The sequence below is a fragment of the Hemiscyllium ocellatum genome, chromosome 12, assembly GCF_020745735.1.
Source record: "Hemiscyllium ocellatum isolate sHemOce1 chromosome 12, sHemOce1.pat.X.cur, whole genome shotgun sequence".
Classification (NCBI taxonomy): Eukaryota; Metazoa; Chordata; class Chondrichthyes; order Orectolobiformes; family Hemiscylliidae; genus Hemiscyllium; species Hemiscyllium ocellatum.
The window spans coordinates 13,180,870-13,205,795 of NC_083412.1; the positions used below are offsets into that span (position 1 = coordinate 13,180,870).

At 42.2% G+C, this 24,926-nt stretch overlaps 1 protein-coding gene across 4 annotated transcripts in view; it reads left to right on the top strand.

The window, feature by feature from the left end:
• The window catches only part of mcf2la (mcf.2 cell line derived transforming sequence-like a), a 233,286-nt gene that overhangs the window by 54,370 nt on the left and 153,990 nt on the right, over positions 1-24,926 (top strand). For 3 of the 4 annotated variants that reach the window (XM_060833340.1, XM_060833339.1, XM_060833341.1), the window contains exon 2: positions 24,017-24,097. In XM_060833340.1, coding sequence (XP_060689323.1) covers positions 24,017-24,097 — 81 coding nt within the window. Of the gene's footprint in view, positions 1-12,691; positions 12,764-24,016; positions 24,098-24,926 lie in introns of those variants that run through there. The other variant, XM_060833342.1, reaches the window with a different exon arrangement.

The following is a 24,926-nucleotide window of genomic DNA, read 5'->3' on the forward strand; positions in this document are numbered from 1 at the left end:
GTTTCCACACTGTAGGGATTCTATGACTACAATAAGGATTAAAATAATCAGGCTACCATAAATAACATCTGGTATTCCGAGATCAGCTTGTATATAAAGTGATTGACAAACTAGAGTTTATTTTACATAAGACAGAGTGCTTCACACAGTCTCAAAGAAAACATCAATGTCATTATGCCATCCAATATGTTTGCAAAAATTTTCTGATGTCCTCAAAACTGGTGATTATTCATTATTAGTTAAAATTGGCTATTGGTAAGCACTAATATACTACTGCTAATATTGTAATAAACAAGTATCAACAGATGTGAAATCAATGGCAAAACCAATGATTGTAAACTTTGAGCATTTAATGGTGCATCCATTCTATATACAGGATCAGTAGTGCTGGATACAGGTGCAGTTATTCCACTTTTAAATGAAGAGTCGAGTGTGGTGCTGGAAAAGCACAGCAGGTCAGCCAGCATCTGAGGAGCAGGAAAATCGTCCATTTTCCTGCTTTCTGATGCTGCCTGACGTGCTATGCTTTTCCAGACCACACTTTTGACTCTAATCTCCAGCATCTGCAGTACTCACTTTTGCCCCCCTTTTAAATTAAGTCAACATTGTCCTACTAGACTATTAGGGCTGCTGTTTCATTAGAGAATGATACTGGTTTAACCTGAAAGTCAGCATTCCTCAAGTGAGGGAAGAGGTTGAGAATGAGTGCCCTTCATGGTATATGAATTGAACCCACACTGTTGGTACACTTTGCATTGCATATCAGCCACCCACTAACTGACCACCTGGACATCGGAGATGTTTGCCAACATAGTGGCTACAGAATCAGCAATTTGAGATCTACTTGTACGTTATTATCTGTCATGAGTCACAGTTTATAGAATCAGTCAGACATGAGACAACAGATCAAGCTCAGAAATTTTGCCTTTCAATTCAATTCACAACTTAATATTGGAATATTCAGAATGTGCTGTTTCAAGAGAGCTGTAGCGTTGTACTTGAAGGAGAATGCAAACCTATCAATTGACCCATTCATGTAAACGCAGTGTCCATTTCAAAGAGGAATTGATGAATGAGCTAGATGAAATGGACCAAGGTGGAGTCATTCAAAGAGTTCAGGAGAACACTGATTGGTGTTAGCTCAATAATATGCATTATAAAGAAGGAAGAATCTTTGAGGGTATGTTTTCATCCACAATACTTAAATGCAGCTTTGAAATAATGCCCTGATAAAATTCCTGCTATAGAAGATTTGTAGGTGTAAATTTCTGTTCATCACGCTAGAGGGTGTGGAGGTGAAATTCTTCTTATAAATTGATGTCCAGCATGATTACTGGTGAGTACATATTGTTGAAATGTCCCAGAATTTCCTTTATATTCCATATGCCATTTGGAGGATTTGGTTTTCCTGTCTCCTTTTGAGGCGTGTCAGCCAGGAACACATGGACAATATATACCAGGATGCATTTGTGTTACTGATGACATTGCAGTGGTAGGAAGAACAAAGCAAGGCCATGAATACAATTTGCATTTCTTGATGCATGTCATGCCATGCAGGATTGGTGTTCAACAGTCAGAAAAATTAGAACAACATCTGACAGATCAACTGTTTCAAATCTGTTTATTCCGTGGTGGGCAAATATCCTGATTCAAACAAAGTAGAGGATATGATTATGTGAGAATTCCTTAAGACAAAGATGCTTCCGCACCTATTTCTTCAACCAGGACTCTCACCCACCCTCTGATGACCCCTTCTCCCGCCTCCAACACACCCCATCCACCTGGACACCCCGTGCTGGCCTCTTACCTGCCCTCGATCTCTTCATATCCAACTGCCACCGCGACATTGACCGCCTCAACCTGTCCATCCCTCTTACCTACTCCAACCTCTCACCCTCACAATGCGCAGCCATCCACTACCTCCGCTCCAACCCCAACCTCACCATCAAACCGGCAAACAAGGGAGGCGCAGTGGTAGTTTGGTGCACCGATCTTTACACCGCTGAAGCCAGACGCCAACTCGCGGACACCACCTCCTACTGCCCCCTTGACCATGAGCCCACCCCTCACCACCAAACCATCATCTCCCAGACCATTCATAACCTCATCACCTCAGGGGATCTCCCATCCCCCGCCTCCAACCTCATAGTCCCACAACCCCACACCGCCCGTATCTACCTCCTGCCCAAAATCCACAAAGCCTACTGCCCCGGCCGACCCATTGTCTCAGCTTGCTCCTGCCCCACCGAACTCATCGCTGCATACCTTGACACGGTCCTGTCCCCCTTAGTCCAAGAACTCCCAAACTATGTTTGGGACACCACCCACACTCTCCACCTCCTCCATGATTTTCGCTTCCCCTGACCCCAACGCCTTGTGTTCACGATGGACATCCAGTCCATACACACTGCCATCCCCCATCACGAAAGACTCAAAGCCCTCCGCTTCTTCCTTTCCCGCCGTACCAACCAGTACCCTTCCACCGACACCCTCCTTCGACTGACTGAACTGGTCCTCACTCTTAACAACTTCTCCTTCCAATCCTCCCACTTCCTCCAAACCAAAGGAGTAGCCAGGGGTACCCGCATGGGTCCCAGCTCTGCCTGCCTCTTCGTCGGATATGTGGAATAGTCCATCTTCCGCAGCTACACTGGCACCATTCCCCCACCTTTTCCTCCGCTACATCGATGATTGTATTGGCGCTACTTCGTGCTCCTACGAGGAGGTTGAACAGTTCATCCACTTTACTAACACCTTCCACCCTGACCTCAAATTTACCTGGACCGTCTCAGACTTCTCCCTCCCCTTCCTAGACCTCTCCATTTCTATCTCGGACGACCGACTCAACACAGACATTTACTACAAACCGACTGACTCCCACAGCTACCTAGATTACACCTCCTCCCACTCTGTCCCCTGTAAAAACGCCATCCCATATTCCCAATTCCTTTGCCTCCGCCGCATCTGCTCCCAGGAAGACCAGTTCCAGTACTGAACAACCCAGATGGCATCCTTCTTCAAAGACCGCAATTTCCCCTCTGACATGGTCGACGATGCTCTCCACCGCATCTCCTCCACTTCCCACACCTCCGCCCTTGAACCCCGCCCCTCCAGTCGCCACCAGGACAGAACCCCACTGGTCCTCACCTACCACCCCACCAACCTCCGGATACATCATATCATCCTCCGTCATTTCCGCCACCGCCAAACAGACCCCACCACCAGGGATATATTTCCCTCCCCACCCCTATCAGTGTTCTGGAGAGACCATACCCTCCATGACTCCCTCGTAGGTCCACACCCCCCACCAACCCAACCTCCACTCCCAGCACCTTCCCCTGCAACCGCAAGAAGTACAAAATTTGCGCCCACACCTCCTCCCTCACCTCCCTCCAAGGCCCCAATGGATCCTTCCATATCCGCCGCAAATTCACCTGCACCTCCACACACATCATTTACTGTATCCGCTGTACCCGATGTGGTCTCTTCTACATTGAGACAAACCGTCTACTTGCGAAATGTTTCAGGGAACACCTCTGGGACACCCGCACCAACCAACCCAACCGCCCCTTGGCTGAACACTTTAAACCCCCCTCCCACTCCACCAAGGACATGCAGGTCCTTGGCCTCCTCCATTGCCAGACCCTGGCCACATGACGCTTGGAGAAAGAGCACCTCATCTTCCACCTAGGAACCCTCTAACCACATGGGATGAATATAGATTTCTCCAGCTTCCTCATTTCCCCTCCCCCCCACTTTATCTCAGTCCCAACGCTTGGATTCAGCACTGCCCTCTTGACCTGCAATCTTCTTCCTGACCTCTCCGCCCACACCCCCTCTCTGGCCTAGCACCCTCACCCTCACCTCCTTCCACCTATCGTATTCCCAGCACCCCCCACCTACTTTTTATCTCAGCCCGCTTGGCACACCGTCCTCATTCCTGAAGAAGGGCTTATGCCTGAAATGTCGATTCCCCTGCTCCTCGGATGCTGTCTGACCTGCTGCGCTTTTCCAGCACCATACTTTTCAACTCTGACCTTTGAAAATATCTAGTCTCCTTAATCAATTATTCTCCGTTTTGCTCAAATGTCATCGCAACTGAAATAACTAATGAGAAAGGACTTTTTTCCTGTGGCAGAAGGGGCCAAGCACTGAAACAGCAGTCAAACTTGCAATTTTATGATGCATTGGATATCCTGGTGATAGAAACCTCCTTAGAAAAGTCTGTGAACATGCATACTACAAAAAAACAAATTAATTGCATTTTCCACCAATTCTGGATTTGAATACTGAATGAGAAATATTTAGCCTTAGTTTTGGATTCATCTATTTTTAAACCCTTTTGTTTGGCAAACATTTGTGATCAATAATACTTGCACCATCAAGGTTGCACAATTGAGAATGGTCTGAAATTATGACTGAAAGCTTAGGTAGAAGACAAGTAATCAGATGGTCACATTGGATAAACTTAGGCTACCCAGTTTGGTAAAAGGAGCAGTAGTACTCTTGATTTGATGAAGTATTACAGAAACTCATAGACTCGATTGTTATTGTAGATTGTTAAACTTCTTTTTGGAAAGTAGGAACATATTGTATGTGTAGCTTGGCTTTGAGAGTTCACCTTTTAAAGACTTTTATCATGACTCAACATTGCAGAGAGTCTGCTTTGGTTTTAGAAAGTAGGCTGTACTATGTGGTACTGTTCCTTTGGCCCTCATTGTTGTGCTGACCTTTTATCCTAAAATCAAGCTAGCCTACATACCCTTCATTTTACTATCATCCATGTGCCTATCCAAGAATCACTTCAATGTCCCTAATGGACCTGACTCGACTACCACTGCTGGCAGTGCATTCTACACACCCACCACTCTGTGTAAATAACCAAGCTCTGGGATCTCCCCTAAACCTTCCTCCAATCATCTTAAAATTATACCCCCATGTGATAGCCATTTCTGCCCTGGGAAAATGTCTCTGATGATTCACTCTATCTTTGCCTCTCATCATGTTGTACACCTCTGTCAAGTCACCCTTCATCCTTCTTTGCCCCAATGAGAAAAGCCTGAGCTCCTTCAACCTTTCTTCATAACACATGCCCTCCAGTCCAGGCAGCACCTTGATAAATGTCCTCTGCACCTATTCTAAAGCTTCCACATCCTTCCTACTAATGAGGCATCCAGAACTGAACATAATATTCCAAGTGTGGTCTAACCGGGGCTGTATAGAGATGCTGCATAACCCTGCAGCTTGCAAACTCAACTCCCCTGCTAATGAAAGGCAATACATCATATGCATTAACAACCCTAACAACTTTGGTGGCAGCTTCTGCATCCTGTCAATGTCCTGTTGCAACCTACAACAGCTCTCCACACTATCATAACTCCACCAACCTTCGTGACATCAGCAAACTTACTAATCCACCCTTCCAATCCCTCATCCAAGTCATTTATAAAAACCACAAGAATAGAGGTCCCACAACTGATTCCTGTGGGACACCACAGGTCACCCAGCTCCAAGCTGAATACTTTCCATCTACCATCACCCTCTGTTCTATGGGACAGCCAATTCTGTATTCAGACAGCCAAATTTCCCTGTATCCCATGTCTCTTTACTTTATAAATGAACCTACCACGGGGAACCTTGTCAAAAACTGAGCTAAAATCCATGTGCACCTCATTCACTGCTCTATCTTCATCAATGTCTTTTGTGACATCCTCAAAGAATTCAGTAAAGGTTGTGAGGCCTGACCTGTCCCTCCCTATCTCTAATCAAACTATGGTTTTCCAAGTAATAATAAATCCTGTCTCTTAGAATCCTCTCCAATAATTTGCCCACAGACTTAAGACTAACTGGTCTGTAACTCCCAGGATTACCCCATTCCCTTTCTTGAACAAGGGACTAACATTTGCCACCCTCCAATCATTTGGCACTATTCCTGTAGACAGTGAGGACACAAAGACCCTCGGCAGCACCCTCTTCCGTCACTTCCTACAGTAACCTTGGGTTACTATTCAGGGGACTTAGCTGTCCTTATGTTTTTCAAACTTAACATCAACCTATTTGAGCATATCAGCCTGTTTCACATTGTCCTCACAAATGTCATGGTCCCTCTCAGTAGTGAATACTGAAGCAAAGTATTCATTAAGCACCTCTCCTACCACCTCCAACTCCAGGTACAAGTTCCCCCTACTATCTCTGATTGGCCCTACACTCACTCTGGTTCTCTCCTCTTGTTCCTCACAAGTGTAGAATACCTCAGGGTTTTCCTTAATCCTACCTGCTAAAGCTTTTGCATGCCCTCTTCTCGTGCTCCTAAATCCCTTCTTCACTTCCTTCCTGGCAACCTAGCAACCCTCTGAAGCCCTGTCTGATTCTTGCTTCCTCAACCTCCTCCTCAATCAGTTCCCAATTTAGGTGCCCCAGTTCCTGCCTAGTAGCACTGAAAGTCCCCCTCCCCTAATTAAATATTTCCCCATATCGTCTGCTACTATCGCTCTCCATGATTATAGTGAACTTCAGGGAGTTGTGATCACTATCACCCAAATGGTCTCCCACCAAGAGATCTGACACCTGGCCTGGTTTGTTGCCAAGCAGCAAATCAAATATGACCTCCCCTCTAATCAGATGCATCTGACAAAAACTGCTACATCCAACCTAATTGAACTAAGGAGGTTCCAATCAATATTAGGGAAGTTAAATTCACCCATGATAACAACCCTGTTACTTCTGCACCTTCTCAAAATCTGCCTCCCAATCTGCTCCTTGGTGTTTGTGTTGCTATCGGGGGAGGGGGTGGGGTCGGTCTGTAGAAAATTCCCAATAAAGTGACTACTCCTTTCCTGTTTCTGACTTCCACCCATACTGACTCAATAGATGAACCCCCCTTGACAACCTCCCTTTCTGCAGATGTGATACGATCCCTGAATAGCATTGCCACTTTCCACCACTTTTACACTGACAGCAACTTCGCCCTATCAACTGTGTATCCCTCCCACAGACCCCCTGCATGCTGTATCTGTCTATTCACTAGTTACCCCCATCCTCCAATCTGTAGCTCTGGTTCCCATCCCCCTCCCGCCAAACTAGTTTCAACCTTCCCAAAGTGCACTAACAAACCTTTGCTCAGGATATTGATGTCTTTTCAGTTCAGGTGCAACCCATCCTCCGTGTAGAGGTCCTGCCTTCCCCAGATGGTATCCCAATGATCCACATATCTGAAACCCTCACGCCTACATTCATCAGCACTCGCTCGCTGTTCCTAGCCTTACTAGCCCGTAGCACCTGTCGCAATCTTGAGATTACTACTCTGCTCATTCTACTTATTTTAGCTTCCAACCTAACTCCCTATGTTCTCTTTTATTTCATGTTTGATTCTTTGACAACACAAGGTTGTGTGCAGCTAGGTATTCAGTCTTTAATTCACTGATTGAGAACTTGGCCTTTTCAAAGTCTCTAAAAGCATGTCACTTTTTTTTGAACTGTGGATTTGCAGAGGAAAGTGAGTAGAATCCAGTTGGCTGTTCCTGGAAATTCTCAGGTACCTCTAACCAGGAGAAAACACGCAGAGAGAAGTTTTTGATGCTTTTTCTTTGGTGGTGAATTCTATTATTTGAAAATCAGTTGATGATCTCACTGGAGCCTCGGGAGATCCCTGCTGGGTGTGTATATCCTGACAGTGGTTGTATTGGCTGGCCTGCTGGAGAGCCTCCTGTAGCTCTGTATATTCATACATAATAATTAGGAGGATTGGCCATGTAGGTCTGAGACCCTTCTCCAGCATTTAAGATGATCCAGGCTGATCAGTTTGTAATATCAATCCTCACCTCTCCTGCCTTGGCTAACATTTCACCTCCTTGTTTGCCAACAATTATTCACCCTGCCTTAAAAATATTCCAAGACTGTTTCTACCATATTTGAAAAAACAATTCCAAAGACTTGATGATCATCTGAGGGAAAATAATTTGCCTTGTGTTTGCATTTAATAGATAACCCCTTCTTTTTAAACAATAAGAGCTAGTTCTAGATTCGTCTACAAGAAGTGTCCTCTCCACCCTGTTAAGCGCTCTCAGGATCTTGTATGTTTAAATCAAATTACTTGTTACTCTTCTGTGAATACAAACCTAGCCTGTCCAATCATACCTAATAAGATAACTTGACCATCCCAGGTATGTAGGAGAAAGCGTATTCCTGATGAATCCATAGAATCATCACTCTTCGTTGAAGAAGTTTCTCCTTATCTCCGTTCTAGTGTTACTTTATTGCAACACTATGCCCTCAGGCCCTAGTCTCTCCTACCAATGGAAACTTCTTCCCATCATCTACTCTGTCCAGGTCATTCAGTATTCTGTATGTTTCAATTAGATTCTCCCCTTCATCCTTCTATACTCCACTGAGTATAGACCCAGAGTCCTCAAACATTCCTCATATGTCAAAGGCCTTCTTGAAGTCTAACCTGCTTATTACTTCCTGAAACAATTCTGGAAGAGTTGTCATGCATGACCTCCTCTTTATGAAACCATGCTGATATTGCCCTATTTTTGCCATACACTTCCAAGTATACAGAAAACTCTCTTGCTTCACAAAGGATTCGAGGATTAGATTACTTACAGTGAAGAAACAGGCCCTTTGGCCCAACAAGTCCACACCGACCCGCCGAAGCGCAACCCACCCATACCCCTAATTTACCCCTTACCTAACACTACGGGCAATTTAGCATGGCCAATTCACCTGAACCGCACATCTTTGGACTGTGGGAGGAAACCGGAGCACCCGGAGGAAACCCACGCAGACACGGGGAGAACGTGCAAACTCCACACAGTCAGTCGCCTGAGTCGGGAATTGAACCCGGATCTCAGGCACTGTGAGGCAGCAGTGCTAACCACTGTGCCACCGTGCCGCCCACTAGGATCTTACCCACAATCAAGGTTAGGCCAATTGATCTGTAGTTTTCTGTCTTTCACCTTACTCCTTTTTTAAACCAAAGTGTCATGTTGGCAATTTTCCAGTCCTCTGGGACCCTTCCTGATTCTAGCGATTCCTGAAAGAGCACCATTAACTCCTCCACTATCTCTTCAGCTATCTCTCTTGGAATTCTGGAGTGTTGTCATCTGGTCCAGGTGATTTATTCCCTGTCAGGTAATTCAGTTTTTCAAGCATCTTCTCCTTGATGATGGCCACCATACTGAGCTCTGCCCCCTCACTCTCTTGAATGTTTGGGATATTACTTGTGTCTTCCACCATGAAGATTGATGCAAAGTAATTATTCAGTTCCTCAGTTCCTTGTTCCCCACTACTATCTCTCCAGCATCATTTTCCAGTTGCCTATTGTCTACTTTTACCTGTATTTTGCTCTTTTTATATATCGAAAGAAACTCTTACAGTCTTCCTTTATATTACTGGCTAGCATACCTTCATATTTAATCTTCTCCTTCCTTATTTTTTTTTTGTTGCCCTCTAATTGGTCTTTGTAAGCTTCCAATTCTCTGGTTTTCCACCGCCTTTTGCCACATTATATGCTTTCTCTTTTGCTTTTATGCTAACCTGACTTCCTTAGTCATCCATGGTTGCCTCATCCTCCCTGTACCATGCTTCTTTTCCCTCGGGATAAATCTCTGTTATGTCTCTTGAATTACTCCCAGAAACCCCTACCGTTGCTGTTCCACTGTCTTTCCTGCTCAGCTCCTCTCCCAGTCAATCCTACCCAGCTCCTCCCTCATGTCTCTGCAGATGCCTTTATTCAGCTGGAATACTGTTACCACTGATTCTATCTTTTCCCCCTATCAAATTGCAGAGTAAATTCAATCAAATTATGATCACTGCCTCCTAAGGGTTCCTTCACCTTAAGCTCCCTTATCAAGCCTGCCTCATTGCACAACACTAAATCCAGTGTTGCCTGTTCCCTAATGGGCTCCACCACAAGCTGCTCCAAAAGGCCATCTTGTAGAATTTTGGCAAATTTCTTTTCTTGCAATCCACTGCCAAACTGATTTTCCCAGTCCACCTGTATATTGAAAACCCCCATGATCACTGTAACTTTGCCTTTCCTACACAGCTTTCTATCTCCTGGTGTATCTTGCGCCCCAGCTCCTGACTACTGTTTGGAGGCCGAAACATTCCTTTAATTCTGTTTTTTATTGTGCTTCCTCAATTCTACCCACATAGATTCTACACCAGATGACCCTACTTGATGTCTTACTATTGATTTAATTTCATTTCTTACCAATAAGTCAACTCTGCCCCCTCTGCTCACCTGCATATCTTTTTGATAGGATGTATATCCTTGAATATTCAGCACCCTGTTGTGCTCCCTTGCAGCACATCTCCCTGATTTCTATTATCTAGCCAATCTTTATCCTTACTAACTTCAGTTATAGAAAAGATTGGCAACATCAATATCGTTTTCCTTGTGGAGGAGAAGGTTATGAAGATGTCTGATAGTTTAAAATCATGAGTGAACAAAACTGAATGGGTAGGGAGCAACTGTTACCACTTGTAAATGGGTTGAGAATCAGATGACACAGTTTTCAAGTGTTTTGCCAAGGAAGAAAATGCACATGAGTGAACAGTTTCACATAGTTTATAGTTAAGGTATGACTGTACTGCCTGAAAGTGTGGTGGAAGCACACTTTCATGGTATGTCATGATTATTATTATTATTATTCAAATACAGATAATATGCAGGGTTATAGGGGGAAAGGCATGAGATTGACATTAATGTAAAATGCTTGATTCCATTTCACAAAACCATGTTGACTCTGCTTGATTACATTGAAATTTTTTAAGCAACCTTCTCTAATATGTATAAAATAACTTCTAACATTTTCCCCATGACAGATGTTAAGCAAACTGGCCAGTCATATGCTGTTTTAAGTCTCCCTTCCATTTTGAGTAAAAGAGTTACATTTTTGACTAATGGAACTTTCTCCGAATCTTTGAATGTTGTAAAATTAAAGTGAATGCATCAACTGTCTCACTAGCCATTTCCTTTAAGATCCTAGGATGAAGTCCATCAGGATCCAGGAACTCATTAGCCCACAGGTCCAATAATTTGCTCAGTCCACTTTCCTAGTTATTGGGATTTTCTTGATTTCCTGTCATCCATTTCCTGATTTATTTGCTGTTTCTGGGATGTTAAAAAGATTTAATGCAAAGTACACATTCAGTTCATCTGAAATTTCCGTATTTTTCATTATTAAATCCTCCGACTCCTTTCTACAGGACACTCATTGTTAATCTTTTAGAAAGAAAATCCATAGAAACACTTACAAATCTGTTTTCTATTTCTGGGTAGCTTTCTGTATTATTCTAGTTTTGCTTTCTTTATACACTTTTTTCGTCATCCTTGTGTTTTATTTATTCTGTTGAGTTTTCTAACCTGCCACCTCTCTTATGTAATTTTTCTTTAAGTTGGTGAATAAGTACATGAGAAGCTCTCAGTTCAGACTCCAGGTGAGCCCTTGTGTGCTGTCATTTGTTCATTAGAGGTGGATGGGATTGTGGATTTGAGTCCACAATCAAACTGACCACAAACTTCTTTAAATAGTGGAACAAGATAGAGGAGCTGAATGCTCCATTTCTGCTCCTAACTTGCATATTCATAAGTTGTGATCAAGGGATCTAATGGGGAGGGCAGTGGTGTGGGACAGGGATGGGAAAGGCCATCATATTGACTATCAATTAGTCGGTACCTTGACTCCTTCTCCCTGTCATCTTGTATACCTAGAGACACTACATGCCTGTTGAAGCCATTTTGTAGATAGGTCAGCTATAATAGTATTGAGTGGCAGAGTAGGCTTGAGAGACTCAGTGGCTTACTCCTGTTCATGTTTCTTAAGATCTTATCATGACCTTACGTCACCAACTTTTCTGCCCTCTGTAAGAAAGTGACAACATTTTCTGTCATACAGGAGCACAATATAACACCTTCAGTGACACTTGATAAAACTTTCAGATGCTTTGTAATAATGAATGATATTCCAAAGTACCTTAACTGTAGGTTGGGTGCAAAGTCTTAAGTAACATTGCAATTGGGCTCATCTTGCAGCTGAACATTAATTCTTTGTGAGAGATGAGCAATTGTGTAAAATGCACCTGCATCTTCTCAACTTACAGAAACTTAAAGCACGTACCAGCAAAATCAGTCTACTTAGCCTGGGACATTAGATCCAGTCGGTAACTTTTGACTTCCATAATGCCTCTCTAGTGGTGATATGGACCTGAATTTCACGTTCTAAATGCCTATTTCAGACTCCATGTTAAGCTCAGGTTCTGTCAGCCCTCTCAGGTGGAAGTAAAAGATCTTATGAAACTATTCAAAGAACAGGAAATTCTGTCTGGTGTTCTGGGTCAATATTTAGTTATCCCTTGACCAACGTGATTTTGGCTTTATTGATATTTTTGGTATACCAAAATTGGTGGCCATAATTCCACAAAAAGACTTTATTAGTTCTAAAGCACTTTGGAGCTTTCTGATGTTGCGAAAAATGTTATGAAGAAATGTAATGTCGGTCTTCACTCTATGCAGAAATATGGCATGACTGGAGAAAACGATGAAATAATTATCTTTAGAATGGGTAGCATATTCCTGCACTCACTGAAAATGGGATGTTCAGACTAATTTGCATGCCATGGCAAATTAGATTCAAATTCACAGCCTGACTCTCAGATTTGTAGGTGCTGTACTGCCTCTGAGTAACTTGCATCCATTGTTACAGACTTGAATATTACGAAGCAAACTTATCGTCTTCTTTAAATTCCTCAGCATAAGGTCTGTGTTTAAATTTAGCCTGATATTATAAGGCAGGAAGGAAGCCTGCGCACAAAAGGCTTCCTTCAGCCTGTGATGTTTTCATTGTTTGTGTAATTGAATCTCTTCTTACTTTTAAGCAGAATAAACTGCAACTTCAGGTTTATGAGAGTGCTTAATATTGTTTCTGCAGACATTGGGAAGCTAGTAGTCGACTGTTTTATGGTAAGAAGGAATGAGTTGTTTTACGACGTAGTTGAATAAATGCAAAGTTCTACCAGTTTGTTTGTAGTTGTAACTTAGATTTCTGTAAGACTTTAGTGTCTGGTTAGATTTTCAGATCCGAGATATCAGATACATGGCGTGTTTAGAAAGTTTAAGATTATTTATAGTTTATTTTCAGTAGCAACACAATTGAGATATTTGCTAATAAATTATAATGAGCAATGTAACTGCACCATATTTAGCTTGGTGACTTAAGATTTGGAACTTTTCAAAGTCCTGGAGAACTTGTAATGCATTTTGTATTAATTTTGAAATTAAGAACTGGAATAGTGACTGTTCTATTTAATAGTAGAACAACAATCTAGTTATGTGAATACTAAATATGTGCTATGATAAGGTCTTCGTCAAATTGGAAGCAAAGGGCTGCAGATGCTGAGAATCTGAAGTGAAAGCATGACATGCTGAAAATACTCAGCACATCAGGCAACATTTGTGAAGGCAGAAATTGAGTTAACATTTTAGTTTCGGGAATTTTGATCGCAAACTGAAACATTAACTCTTTCTCTGTCAGCAGACATAATAACTTGTAAAATAAATCCGCTGCCTCTTTGCAGTATATCATGTTCTCTTTAGTGGTAGTAACTGACAAAAAGACACAAGATAATGGGGAATATTAGCACAGTGATGAATGATTGAGGTTGACTAGTGTGACTATATCGTTGAAAAGACAGTTGGATTAGTTTCTGCTAAAATGGACAGAATATCACAGTCGTAGAGTCACAGTCTCTACACAGTCACAGTCATACAGCACAGAAAAAGCCCTTTGGCCCATCACATCTGCATCAACAGAAGCTACTGCTAAAGGTACGCTAATCCCAATTTCCTTCACTAGTCCCATCCTTGAAGTGCTCATCCATTTTTAAAAAAAATTTTTGAAGGTTGTAAGGTTTCTAGCCTCCATGACATTTCCAGTGCATTCCAGATTCCCACCACCCTTGGAGTGAAAACGTTTTTTTTCTCAGATCCCCTCTGAATCTTCTGCCCCTCACCCCAAAACTATACCCTCTTATAATTGACCACTCAAGGGGAACAGCTGCTCCCTCCTCACCCTGCTCATACCCCTCATAATCTTTATACCTCAATCATGTTCCCCCTCAGCCTTTGCTGCTTGAAAGAAAACAATCCAAGTTTATCTACTCTCTCGATATATTGCTCCAACCCAGTCAACATGTTGATGAACCTCCTCTGTATGCTCTAGTGCAAATATCCTTCCTGTAATGAGGTTACCAGAACTGTGCACAGTACTTCAGTTATGGCCTAACCAATGCTCTGTCCAACTCCAACCTCCTTGCTTTTATATTCTATGCAACAGCTGATGAAAGCGAGTGTCTCATATGTCATCATAACTATCCCATTTACATGCTCTACCAACTTCAGGAATCTTTGAATAATTACCCCAAAATCTGTTCGTCTGAGCTACCCAATGTCCTGCCAATCATTCAGTACTCCCTCATCTTGTTGTTTCTTCTAAAGAGCGTGACCTCACAATTAGCAGGGTTAAACTGCCACTGCTCAGCCCACCTGACTAACCCATTGATATCTTCCTGTAACCTACAAAGTTGTCTTCACTGTTAACCACTCTACCAATCTTGGTATCGTCTGTAAACTTGCTTAACATTTTCTCCCTCATTTTCATCTGTGTCACTCACTTTTATATAGCAAACAATAAGGATCCCTATACTGAACCTTGAGGTACACCAGTGGAAACCGGCTCCAGTCACTGGGAAGACGTCTGCCACTGACCTTTTTGTCATATTACTAAACCAGTTTCTGATTCATCTTCTGCTTCAGAACACTTCAACCCCAGGGCATCAATGTGGACTTCAACAGTTTCCTTATTTCCCCTCCCCCCACCTCACCCTAGTAACAAACTTCCAGCTCAGCACTGTCCCCATGACTTATCCTACCTGCCTAGCTCCTTTTCCACCTATCCACTCCATCCTCTCCTCCCTGACCTATCACCTTCATCCCCTCCCCCACTCACCCATTGTACTCTTTGCTACTTCTCCCCAGTAAAAAATGAGGTCTGCAGATGCTGGAGATCACAGCTGCAAATGTGTTGCTGGTCAAAGCACAGCAGGTTAGGCAGCATCTCAGGAATAGAGAATTCGACGTTTCTCGAAACGTCGAATTCTCTATTCCTGAGATGCTGCCTAACCTGCTGTGCTTTGACCAGCAACACATTTGCAGCTACTTCTCCCCACCCCCACCCTCCTCTAGCTTATCTCTCCAGGCTTCAGGCTCACTGCCTTTATTCCTGATGAAGGGCTTTTGCCCAAAACGTCGATTTCGCTGCACTTTGGATGCTGCCTAATCTGCTGTGCTCTCCCAGCACCACTAATCCAGAATCTGATTCATCTTGCCAGGTTTCCCTGAATTCCATGTTCTTAACCTTCTTAATTAGTCTCCCATGTGATACGTTGCCAAATGCTTCTCATTTGCATTTGCCTTGCAAATTGAGTACTTTTGCTAAACCTGTTTTTCTGTAACTTATGACTTTAGGATATTTGAATAACATTTGCACCTTCCAAGTAAGGCACACTTAACACACTTCATAGGAATTGTGGTTCAGTTTCTTTAATAAAAAAACCTTTTGAAATGGTTGGACCTGATGTGAATATTTGCTGTATTTCCTTACCTATGAAATCCGGCTCTTTTTTCAAAGGTGCCAGAAATCACTAACTACATTACAGCTGTAATGTAGTTATACTTTATTGAGTGTTCTGACAGACATGTCATTCACTAAGTAAGTTTTTCAAAGCACACTGCTTTAATACTGCTCCAAAAGCAGCACCCTCAGTCGTGGAGGAACACTGTCCCATTTTTACTGTATCAGTTGTATATGCTAGAAATGACAAATAAAAAGCAACTCTACTCTATTTATACCAATACATTGTGTATTAGTTACTGTTAGTCTGTTTTGGCATGAGCACACAATTTAAATTGAGGTTACTCTTGAAGCACTCTTGTGGGCGGCACGGTGGCACATTGGTTAGCACTGCTGCCTCACAGCGCCAGAGACCCGGGTTCAATTCCCGCCTCAGGCGACTGACTGTGTGGAGTTTGCACATTCCCCCCGTGTCTAAGTGGGTTTCCTCCGGTTGCTCCGGTTTCCTCCCACAGTCCAAAGATGTGCGGGTCAGGTGAATTGGCCATGTTAAATTCCCCGTAGTGTTAGGTAAGGGGTATATGTAGGGGTATGGGTGGGTTGCGCTTCGGCGGGTCGGTGTGGACTTGTTGGGCCGAAGGGCCTGTTTCCATACTGTAAGTACTCTTTAAAAAAAAGATGCTACCTTCTATCAAAGGCCCAGCTGCCAGTGTTGGTGGACACCTAGGACATTTTTTGAGGAGGTGAAAGAAATCCTGATCAGTATACATGTCTTATTCACCATTACCGAAAGCAGCTAGCTTGTCATTCATTGGTGTCTGTGAGTGGTGACCCAGCTTCAGAAATATTTCAAAATGTCCCAAAAAATTTCATATTAATATAATGACCTGCTATGTAAATAAGCATGAGTAACCTCTTTAACTTCTAGATGTTTTGCACTCTATTTCAAGTAATCTGTTTTTCCATAGCCATTTACTGTCTGCACGTGCTTCTGTTCTTGGTTTCTTGTTTGTTACCTTTCATCCTTCTACTTCCTGATTCCTTGCATCTTTTCACACTACTCATGTTTACGTGCCAGATATCTCCCTTCTGACTCTCTTCTTCCTTGCATTCCTACTCAACCACTTAGCACCATCTCTTGCTCTTCACACCTCTGAACCGATCCTCTTCGTTATGATGAAGCAAATTTATGCAGATGCTGGATTCTGCACTGCAAACAATAAATGCTGGAGATCACAGTAGGTCAGGTAGCATCCATGGAGAGAGACGAGATGACTCAGAACATTGGCTTGCTGCTTCGCATTCATTAAAAACAGCTCTTCTCCCACTGTGCAACTCTGCTGTCTTTTCTCTCTCAGTGATATTCCTATGAGTAACCCAAAATGTCACGTTAAGACCATAACGTCATAAAAAATAGGAACAGAAGTAGGCTATTTATCCCTTGAACATGTTCTGTTATTCAATAGGATCATGGCTGATCCAACATTTCTCATGTCTGTTTTCCTGCCTTTTCCCCTTAACCCTTGATTCCCCTACTGAATCAATCCGTCTCAGCCTTAAATATACACAAGGATTCTACCCCCTAGTCTTTGGCAAGGAGTTTCAAAGACTCTCACCCTTGACATCTGCAGGAAGACATTCCTATTCTGACACTCTAACCCTCCTGAAATAAGGACTTTTCTGATTACCTGTAGTATCTGCGTGCTAGCTTTATGTTTCAAGTACAGGCATCCCAAGTCCTTTTTCTTTATATTGCAGATTTCTGCAGATTTTCTTCATTTAAATAATACTCCTCTTTTGATCACCCTTCCTGAATGAAAACCTTCACATTTTCCTAAATTATATTCCAGTTGTCAACTTTTTTAGCCTACTCATTTAGCCTATCAATACCCTCTGTAAACTTTTGTCATCCTCTTGCAACTTGTCTTGCCATCCAAGTTTGTGTCCATCTGCAAATTTGGCTTCAGTACATTTGTGATCCTAGCACTGTCCCTGTGGAAACCCATTGGTCATGGATTGCCAACCTGAAAAAGAACCCTTTTATTCCCACTTACTGTTTCCTGCCCATTAGCCAATGTTAGTTTTAATCCAGTAGCAAATTCATGGTGGAGAAGGATGGAATCCTGTAATTTTCTGAAGTCCCACTACCATTTATACTTATTTCTTTCATGGGATGTGGGTTTTACAGGCAAGATCAGCATCCCTAATTTCTCTTAATTTGGTGACTTGCTGGGCTCTTTCAGAGGGCAGTTAAGAGTTCACAGTTAAGAATTCATTTTGAAAGTGAAGGAGAATTGCACACTTTTATTTTGCTGTCACCAAGTTGCAGAAACAGGGCAATTAGCAGATGAAGATGTAATTGGCTAAAAGTAGAGGTTAAGAATTGAGTAGGAATTCAGAGTGACCGTGTGGGAACTAGCATCCTAAAGGATTGGAGCTGGAGCCACTGTTCATAATTTCTATTAATAGTGCAGACTTTTAAATCAAAAATGCTATTTTTAAACTTGTGGACAATATCGATGGGATAGGCTCCAGTTAAATCATGCAGGGATCAAAGTCCTGATGAATCACAATGAGAGTTGTGGATGGGACTTTAAATTAAGTAGTATGGAAGAATAAGTTCAATTGAATGGAAAATTTTGGGAAAAGTTAAGTGAGGAGAGGGGCCAGTGATAGGACAGAGAGTATAGAATGGGTCAGAAATCTAACTTTAGGCATAGCAGATGAGGGGGCAGCTATGCGAAGGGTGATGACCGAGACAGGACTGAAGGTCTTGTAGTTAAATGCATGCAGAATATGAAAGAGCTTGTAGTGCAGATTGAAATTGGCAGGTACAATGTTGTGGGTATCATAGACATACCTTGTGGCTGCAAGGGGTTCAGGGCTGGGGACTAAATATCCAAGATACATGTCCTGTTGAAAGGACAGGCAGATGGGCAGGGAGGCAGCATTGCCTTGTTAGTAAGAAATGAAACTAAAGGTAGTTCTCCTATAACGTAATGGTTGCGTTCTTGTGCAAACATGCATTATTAAAAAAAATCGTGGTTTTGAAACAGTGCTTAGTGTTGCCGATATAATCCTGTTACAGCTAAGATATGTTTTAAAAGCTCGCTCTTTAGAAACAGTGTCCCCAATTCGTTAATCGCATTACAGTGATTTAGCTTTAACGAATCACACGTGATAGCAGACTGCCCCATAAATCAATAGCAAGAAGTAATATAGAAGGCTTAGAATCTTTGTGTAGAGTTGATGAGCCACACGGGAAAAAAGACAATGATGGGAGTTGTGTACAGACCTCTTAGCAGTTGTCATGGTTTGAAGAAGAAAATAAATGGGGTGATAGAAAAGACATATAAGAAAGGCACTATACAATACACTTACATAACATTTCAATATGCAGGTAGACTGAGTAAATCAGGTTGGTAGTGGACCTCCGGGAAAAAAATCTGTGGCATGTCTGAGATAATTTTGTGAAGCAGCTTGTGATTGAGGCCATGAGAGAACAGGCAATTCTGGATTTGGTGACATGTAGTTAAGGAGCTTAAAGTGAAGGAACACCTTGGGGGCAGTAACCATAAAATGATAGCATTCACCCTGCAGTTTGAGAGGGAGAAGCTTGAATCAGATGTAATAGTATTACAATTGATGTAACTACAAAGAAATGAGGAATGAGCTGGCCAGAATTGATTAGAATGGAAGCCTAGCAGGGAAGATGGTAGAGCAGCAGTGGCAGGAGTTTCTGGAGGTAATTCGAAAGACACAGCAGAAATTCATTCCAAGGAAGAAGCAACATACTGAGGGGTGGATGAGACAACCATGGCTGACCAGGGACAGCAAAAGAGAAAACATATGATGTGGTGAAGATTGGAGGGAAGCCAGAGGATTGAGAAGCCTTAAAACCAGCATAGGGGAACTAAAAATGTGCAAAAGTTGGGTGGGGTGCGAAGATGAAGTTTGAGAGTTAGCTAGTTAGTAATCCAAAATAAGATTTCAAGAGTGCTTTTTTTGGCTATCTAAAAGGTAAAGGAGAGGCCAGAGTTGGTGTGTTGAAGGTGAGGCTTGGTTAGTAGTGATGTGGAGCAAAGAAATGGCAGAGAAGGTAAATACGCATTTCATATCAGTTTTCACAGCAGCACAACAGAATTTCAAGAGAGTTGGGGGCAGAGGTGAGTGTATTGGCCATCAGTAAGGAGAAAGTGCTGGGGAAGCCGAAATGTTGAAGGTGAATAAATCACCTGGACCAGATGGACTATACCTCAGAGTTCTGAAGGAGATGGTTGAACAGAATATAGAGGCATTGGTGGTGATCTTTCAGGAATCACTGGAGTCAGGAAGGGTCCCAGAGGACTGGAAAATGGCTAATGTAACACCCCTGCTTAAGAAGGGCAGGAGGTTAAAGACAGGAAACTATTGACTGGTTAGTCTGTCCTTGGTCATTGGTAAGAATTTAAAGTCCATTATTAAAGGTGAGATTGTGGACTACTTGGAAGTGCGTGGTAAACTAGGGCTGAGTCAGCACTTCAAGGGGGGGGGGGTTGGGTCTTAACTAACACTTCTGTAAGAATTCTTTGGAGAAATAATGAGCAAGCTTTACAAAGAAGAGACAGTGAAGATAATCAATAGACTACCCATCTATCAATGAATTTCCAGGAGGCCTTTCTGAAGGTGCTACACAGGACATTGCTAAATAAGGTAAGAGCCCGTGGTATTAGGGGCAAGGTGCTGGCATGGATTGAGGATTGGCTGACTGGGGAAAAAAAAAGAGCAGGAATAAAGGGTCTTTTTAAAGTTGACAGCCTAAATTAGAGGAGTTCTGCAGGGGTCCCTGTTGGACCACACCTATTCACGTAATTCATTAATGATCTCAACAAAGAATCTGAGGGCATTGTTGCTAAGTTTGCACATGAAACAGATAAGTGGAGGGACAGATGAGGAAGTGAGGAGGCTGCAGAAGGCCTTGGACAGGCTAGCAGAATGTGTAAAGAAATGCCAGATGGAATACAATGTGAGAAAGAATGAGGTTATGTGTTGCAGCTTTCTGAACTGTTTCTCCTTTTAAATAATACTGTTATTTTGTTCTCTCTTCCAAAATAAGGAACTTCATGTTTTTCATATGGAACTATATTCCATTTGCCAAAGTTTTGCTCAGTTACTTAACCTATCAGTATCTCTCTGTGAACTTTGTATCCCTCTTGCAAGTGCCTGGCTAGTTTTGTGTTGCCTGCAGATTTGGCTACAGCACATTCACTTTTTTAAAAACTGCAAGAACTGCAGATGCTGGAAATCAGAAACAAAAACAGAAATTGCTGGAAAAGCTCAGAAGGTCTGGCAGCCTCTGTGGAGAGAAATCAGAATTAACTTTCCAGTTCTAATGACTCTTCCTTTGAACTGATGGTAGCTAGGAAAATGTTAATGTTTATGCAGAGGGTAGAGTGGGGGCAGGGTTAAGCAGTAAACAATGGGTGGAGATACAGCTCAAAAAGAGAGGACAGTTGAACAGACAAAGGAGTGGATAATGACCTGGCTATGAGAATGAATAGATATTAATGGGAACTGTTAGTGGCTAACAATGGGTTGTGTGTGGTAGCAGACGATGTGATAACAAGGCCTGGTGTGCGCGGGTTGGGGTAAGGGCACGTGACCAGTTCAAGTCCTAAAGTTGTTGAGCCCCCCCATTTATCTCTCCACCCTGGAGGCTCCCTGCCTCTCTTCCTGATGAAGGGCTTTTGCTCAAAACGTCCATTTTCTTGCTACTTGGATGCTGCCTGACCTGCTGTGCTTTTCTAGCACTACTCTGATCTAAACTCTGGTTTCCAGCACCTGCAGTCCTCGCTTTTGCCTAGAACTCAACATTGAGCCCAGAAGGTTGCAGAATTCACAAATGGAAAATGAGGTGCTTTTGTTCCAGCTTGTGTTGAGCTTTGCCGGAGCACTGCAGCAAGCCTGAGGCAGAAATGTCAGCCAGGGAACAAGGTGGTGTGTTGAAGTGGCAGCAACTGAAAGCTCAGGGTCTTTTCTGTGTACAAAACATGGGTGTTCTGCAAAGCAATCACTCAGTCTATGTTTTGTTCTCTTAATATAGAGGAGACCACACTGTGAGCCGTGAATACAGTTAGACTAGATTGAGCGAAGTGCACGTTAAGTGCTACTTCACCTAGAGAGTGTGTTTGAACCCTTAGTTACTGAGGAGGGAGAAAGTAAATGGTCAGGTGTTACACCTTCTGCAGTTGCAGGGAAAGGTACAGTCAGGCTGTGGGGGGATGTTGGGATTGAATAAGGAGTGGACCAGTGTGTCCCAGAGGAAACTGTGTGGAAGGCTGACAAGGAGCGGGAGGGCAATGTGTGTCTAGTGGTGGCATCCAGCTGGAGGGAGAGAGATAGCAGCTAAATAATCCTTTGCATGTGGATGCTGGTGGGATGGTAGGTGAGGACAAGGGGGATCCTATTGCTGTTGTGGGAGGGAAGTGAGGACCCAAATGTTGGAGATTGATTGGACCCGGCTGAGGGCCCTATCAGATAAGTGCTGGGGAATCTTTGGTTGAGGAAGAAGGTGGATGTTTTAGTGGCCACATTGTCAAATAGTTGGAGGCCTTTACAGGAAGCAGGGTGTGAGGATGTATAGTCAATGTGGGAGTCAGTGGATCTATAATGAATATTGCTGGCAAGCCTATTCCTAGAAACAGAAACAGATGTTGAGGAAGGGAGGAGTCAGAGATGGATCAAGTGAAATTGAGAGCAGGATGGAAATTGAAGGTGAAGTTGATGAACTTGCCACTTCTGGAGGACAGAGAAAAGCAGTGCCAATGTTATCATCGAGTTGTGGTTGGGGGCTTGAATAAGGAGTTTTCCATGATCCCTACAAAGAGACAGGAAAACCTGGGGCCCATGCAAGTAATCATGGCAACCCCTCTGACCTGAAACAAGTGAGAGGAGTTCAAAGAGAAGATGTTCAAGGTGAGGATGGGCTCGACTAGGCAGAGGGGAATGCTGGTGGATGGAGATGGGAGCATTCACTTTCTTCCTCCAAGTTATTAATACCCAGGTCTCCTGGCCCAGAGGTAGGAACACCACCGCTGCATTTGGATATTTATGCATCTTTATCTACATGGGTCTTGTATCCAGATTGAAATGCTAATTATCCATTATTGTGATATATTTCCCCTTGGAATTAAATGGACAGCTTAAAGCGCAACTATTTACAGTCTGGCATTTTCAACACTCGAAGACTTTTGACATTTGGGTCTGAAATTTCAAGGAGGAAAAGGACTCCATACTTTAACCTGGGGTCAGAAAAGACCTCACACCCACCACTCTTTTCTGTTGCAATCTCCAGGCAAATTCACCTGGTATCCAGCATGGGCAGATGTCAAGGTCCATGCTCAGATGAAATAAGAGAACATTTGAAGCATTTATCACAGACTTACACAATTATTTTTAAAAATTCTAATTGATGAAAGCCCATTCAGTATACTTAAATCATTTCAAGTAATTAATCGCTGAGTCCTCATTTCCTTCAATCATTTGATCTCTTCCAGAAAAAACAAACTTTAAATTTTAAATTCATAATCTGACACCAAAGACAGCTAATGTCTTTACGACCACTTGGACGTATCAATCAAACTGTGCATTTACAAGCTCCTCGCTGTGTTCATTTCTGGAAGCAGTCAGGCAGAACCAATCCTGTAATAAGAACCCTTAGGTTTATGTCAGCAAAAATTGATTGAAATTGCAAGTACTGACTTTTCTTCCCCTTAAATATGATTTTTTTTAAAAAAGTACCAAAAAGTAGAATTTTTAATAGCCTGCTGTTCTGCAGAATTGATATAGCTTTTAAGCAAATTCATAACTACCTGTATCAATCTCAGCAGGACCTGGATCTCTCCAAGAAAACCTTATCTCCAAAAAAACTCTTAAGGTATAGACTGTTTTCTCAAATGTCGAAAGACCTTGAGTTTTGTTTTGGAAACCTTGATTTTGAAAATTGATTTTGTTTAATGGCAGTTGAACTTGTACATTTTCAGATGCCTTCATGAGCAACAGATTCATGAAATACTTCCTGTCTTAATTTTCCACTTGCCCCTCCTCTCAAAAAAAAATAATTTCTTTGCAGGGTTGAGGATTTAGAGTTACAGCACCATTTGAGCATTTATGTTTTTTCTTCATTATTTGTCATGGTAGATGTTGTAAAGTGTGAAATCTTAATGTTTCATTCTTTTAAGTCATACGGTTGAATTTGCTACACTCTGAGAAGATTGTACCAAATGATCAGAAGCTGCAGTATAATGTAATACTTGTATAATTAATTGTTCTGAGTAGAAGAAAAAACAGATTTTCTAAATTTCATCCGGAGTTAATACTTATTATTTTGTTTGATTTGACAGATGAAATCATGCAGCAAGACAGTCCTGTATATGCTGCTGACATCACTGAACAGCTGGTCAAACAATTTGCTATTCGGTCAGGTAAGAGTTATTGTTTACATCACCTATTGCCTCCTATGGTCCCATTGAGATATGTGGTACTAAATTCAGATTATATTTCCTTTCTTTGTTTGAGAATGGGAACGTCACTTGTAACTATTAAAATGTAGCAATATCAAGTTGATTATTAGTAAGTAATTGCTTTGGAAATTGTGCAGAAACCCAATTTTATTACTTTAACTAAAATCAAAATCTATATTCTGAGTCTTTGTTTTCAAAGAGCTAGAGTTGAAAATGGTGTCCACTAATTTGCCTGATTGACAGATACAAAATAGCTTTGAAATACAAGAAAGAAATGGAATTTTGTTTAGGGAGCAGTAAAGATAAATATTTTTGTAAGAGGTGTTCTGCATTGCCTGCAAGAAGTCTATATCTGGTGATGGGTCCTTGAAATGTAGCTTAAACTTCTTTCAAAGTAATGGAAGTAATCCATGTCATCAATGGAGTTAATTTGTAAGTGAGTGCATATACAGGGATTCTAGATTGGCTGTAGGCGGTTTTCCTCGACACTTATTAACGTATTGAGAAAAATGTTCAATTTAAAAACATACACCTAAATGTACAGAATTGGTTGTTCTGTGTTTAATTGTTTGGGACTTTACAACGTTACATACAAACATACGAACTAGGAGCAGGCGTAATCTATTTAGCACCTCAATCCTCCTCCATCATTCAAATAACCATGGCTGATCTGATTATAGTCTCCTATCCTGATGACCTTTCACCCCCTTGCTTAATAAGTATCAACTTCTACTTTAAAAATATTAAAGGAGTCTGCTTCTGCCACCTTTTCAGGATGAGTTCAAAACAC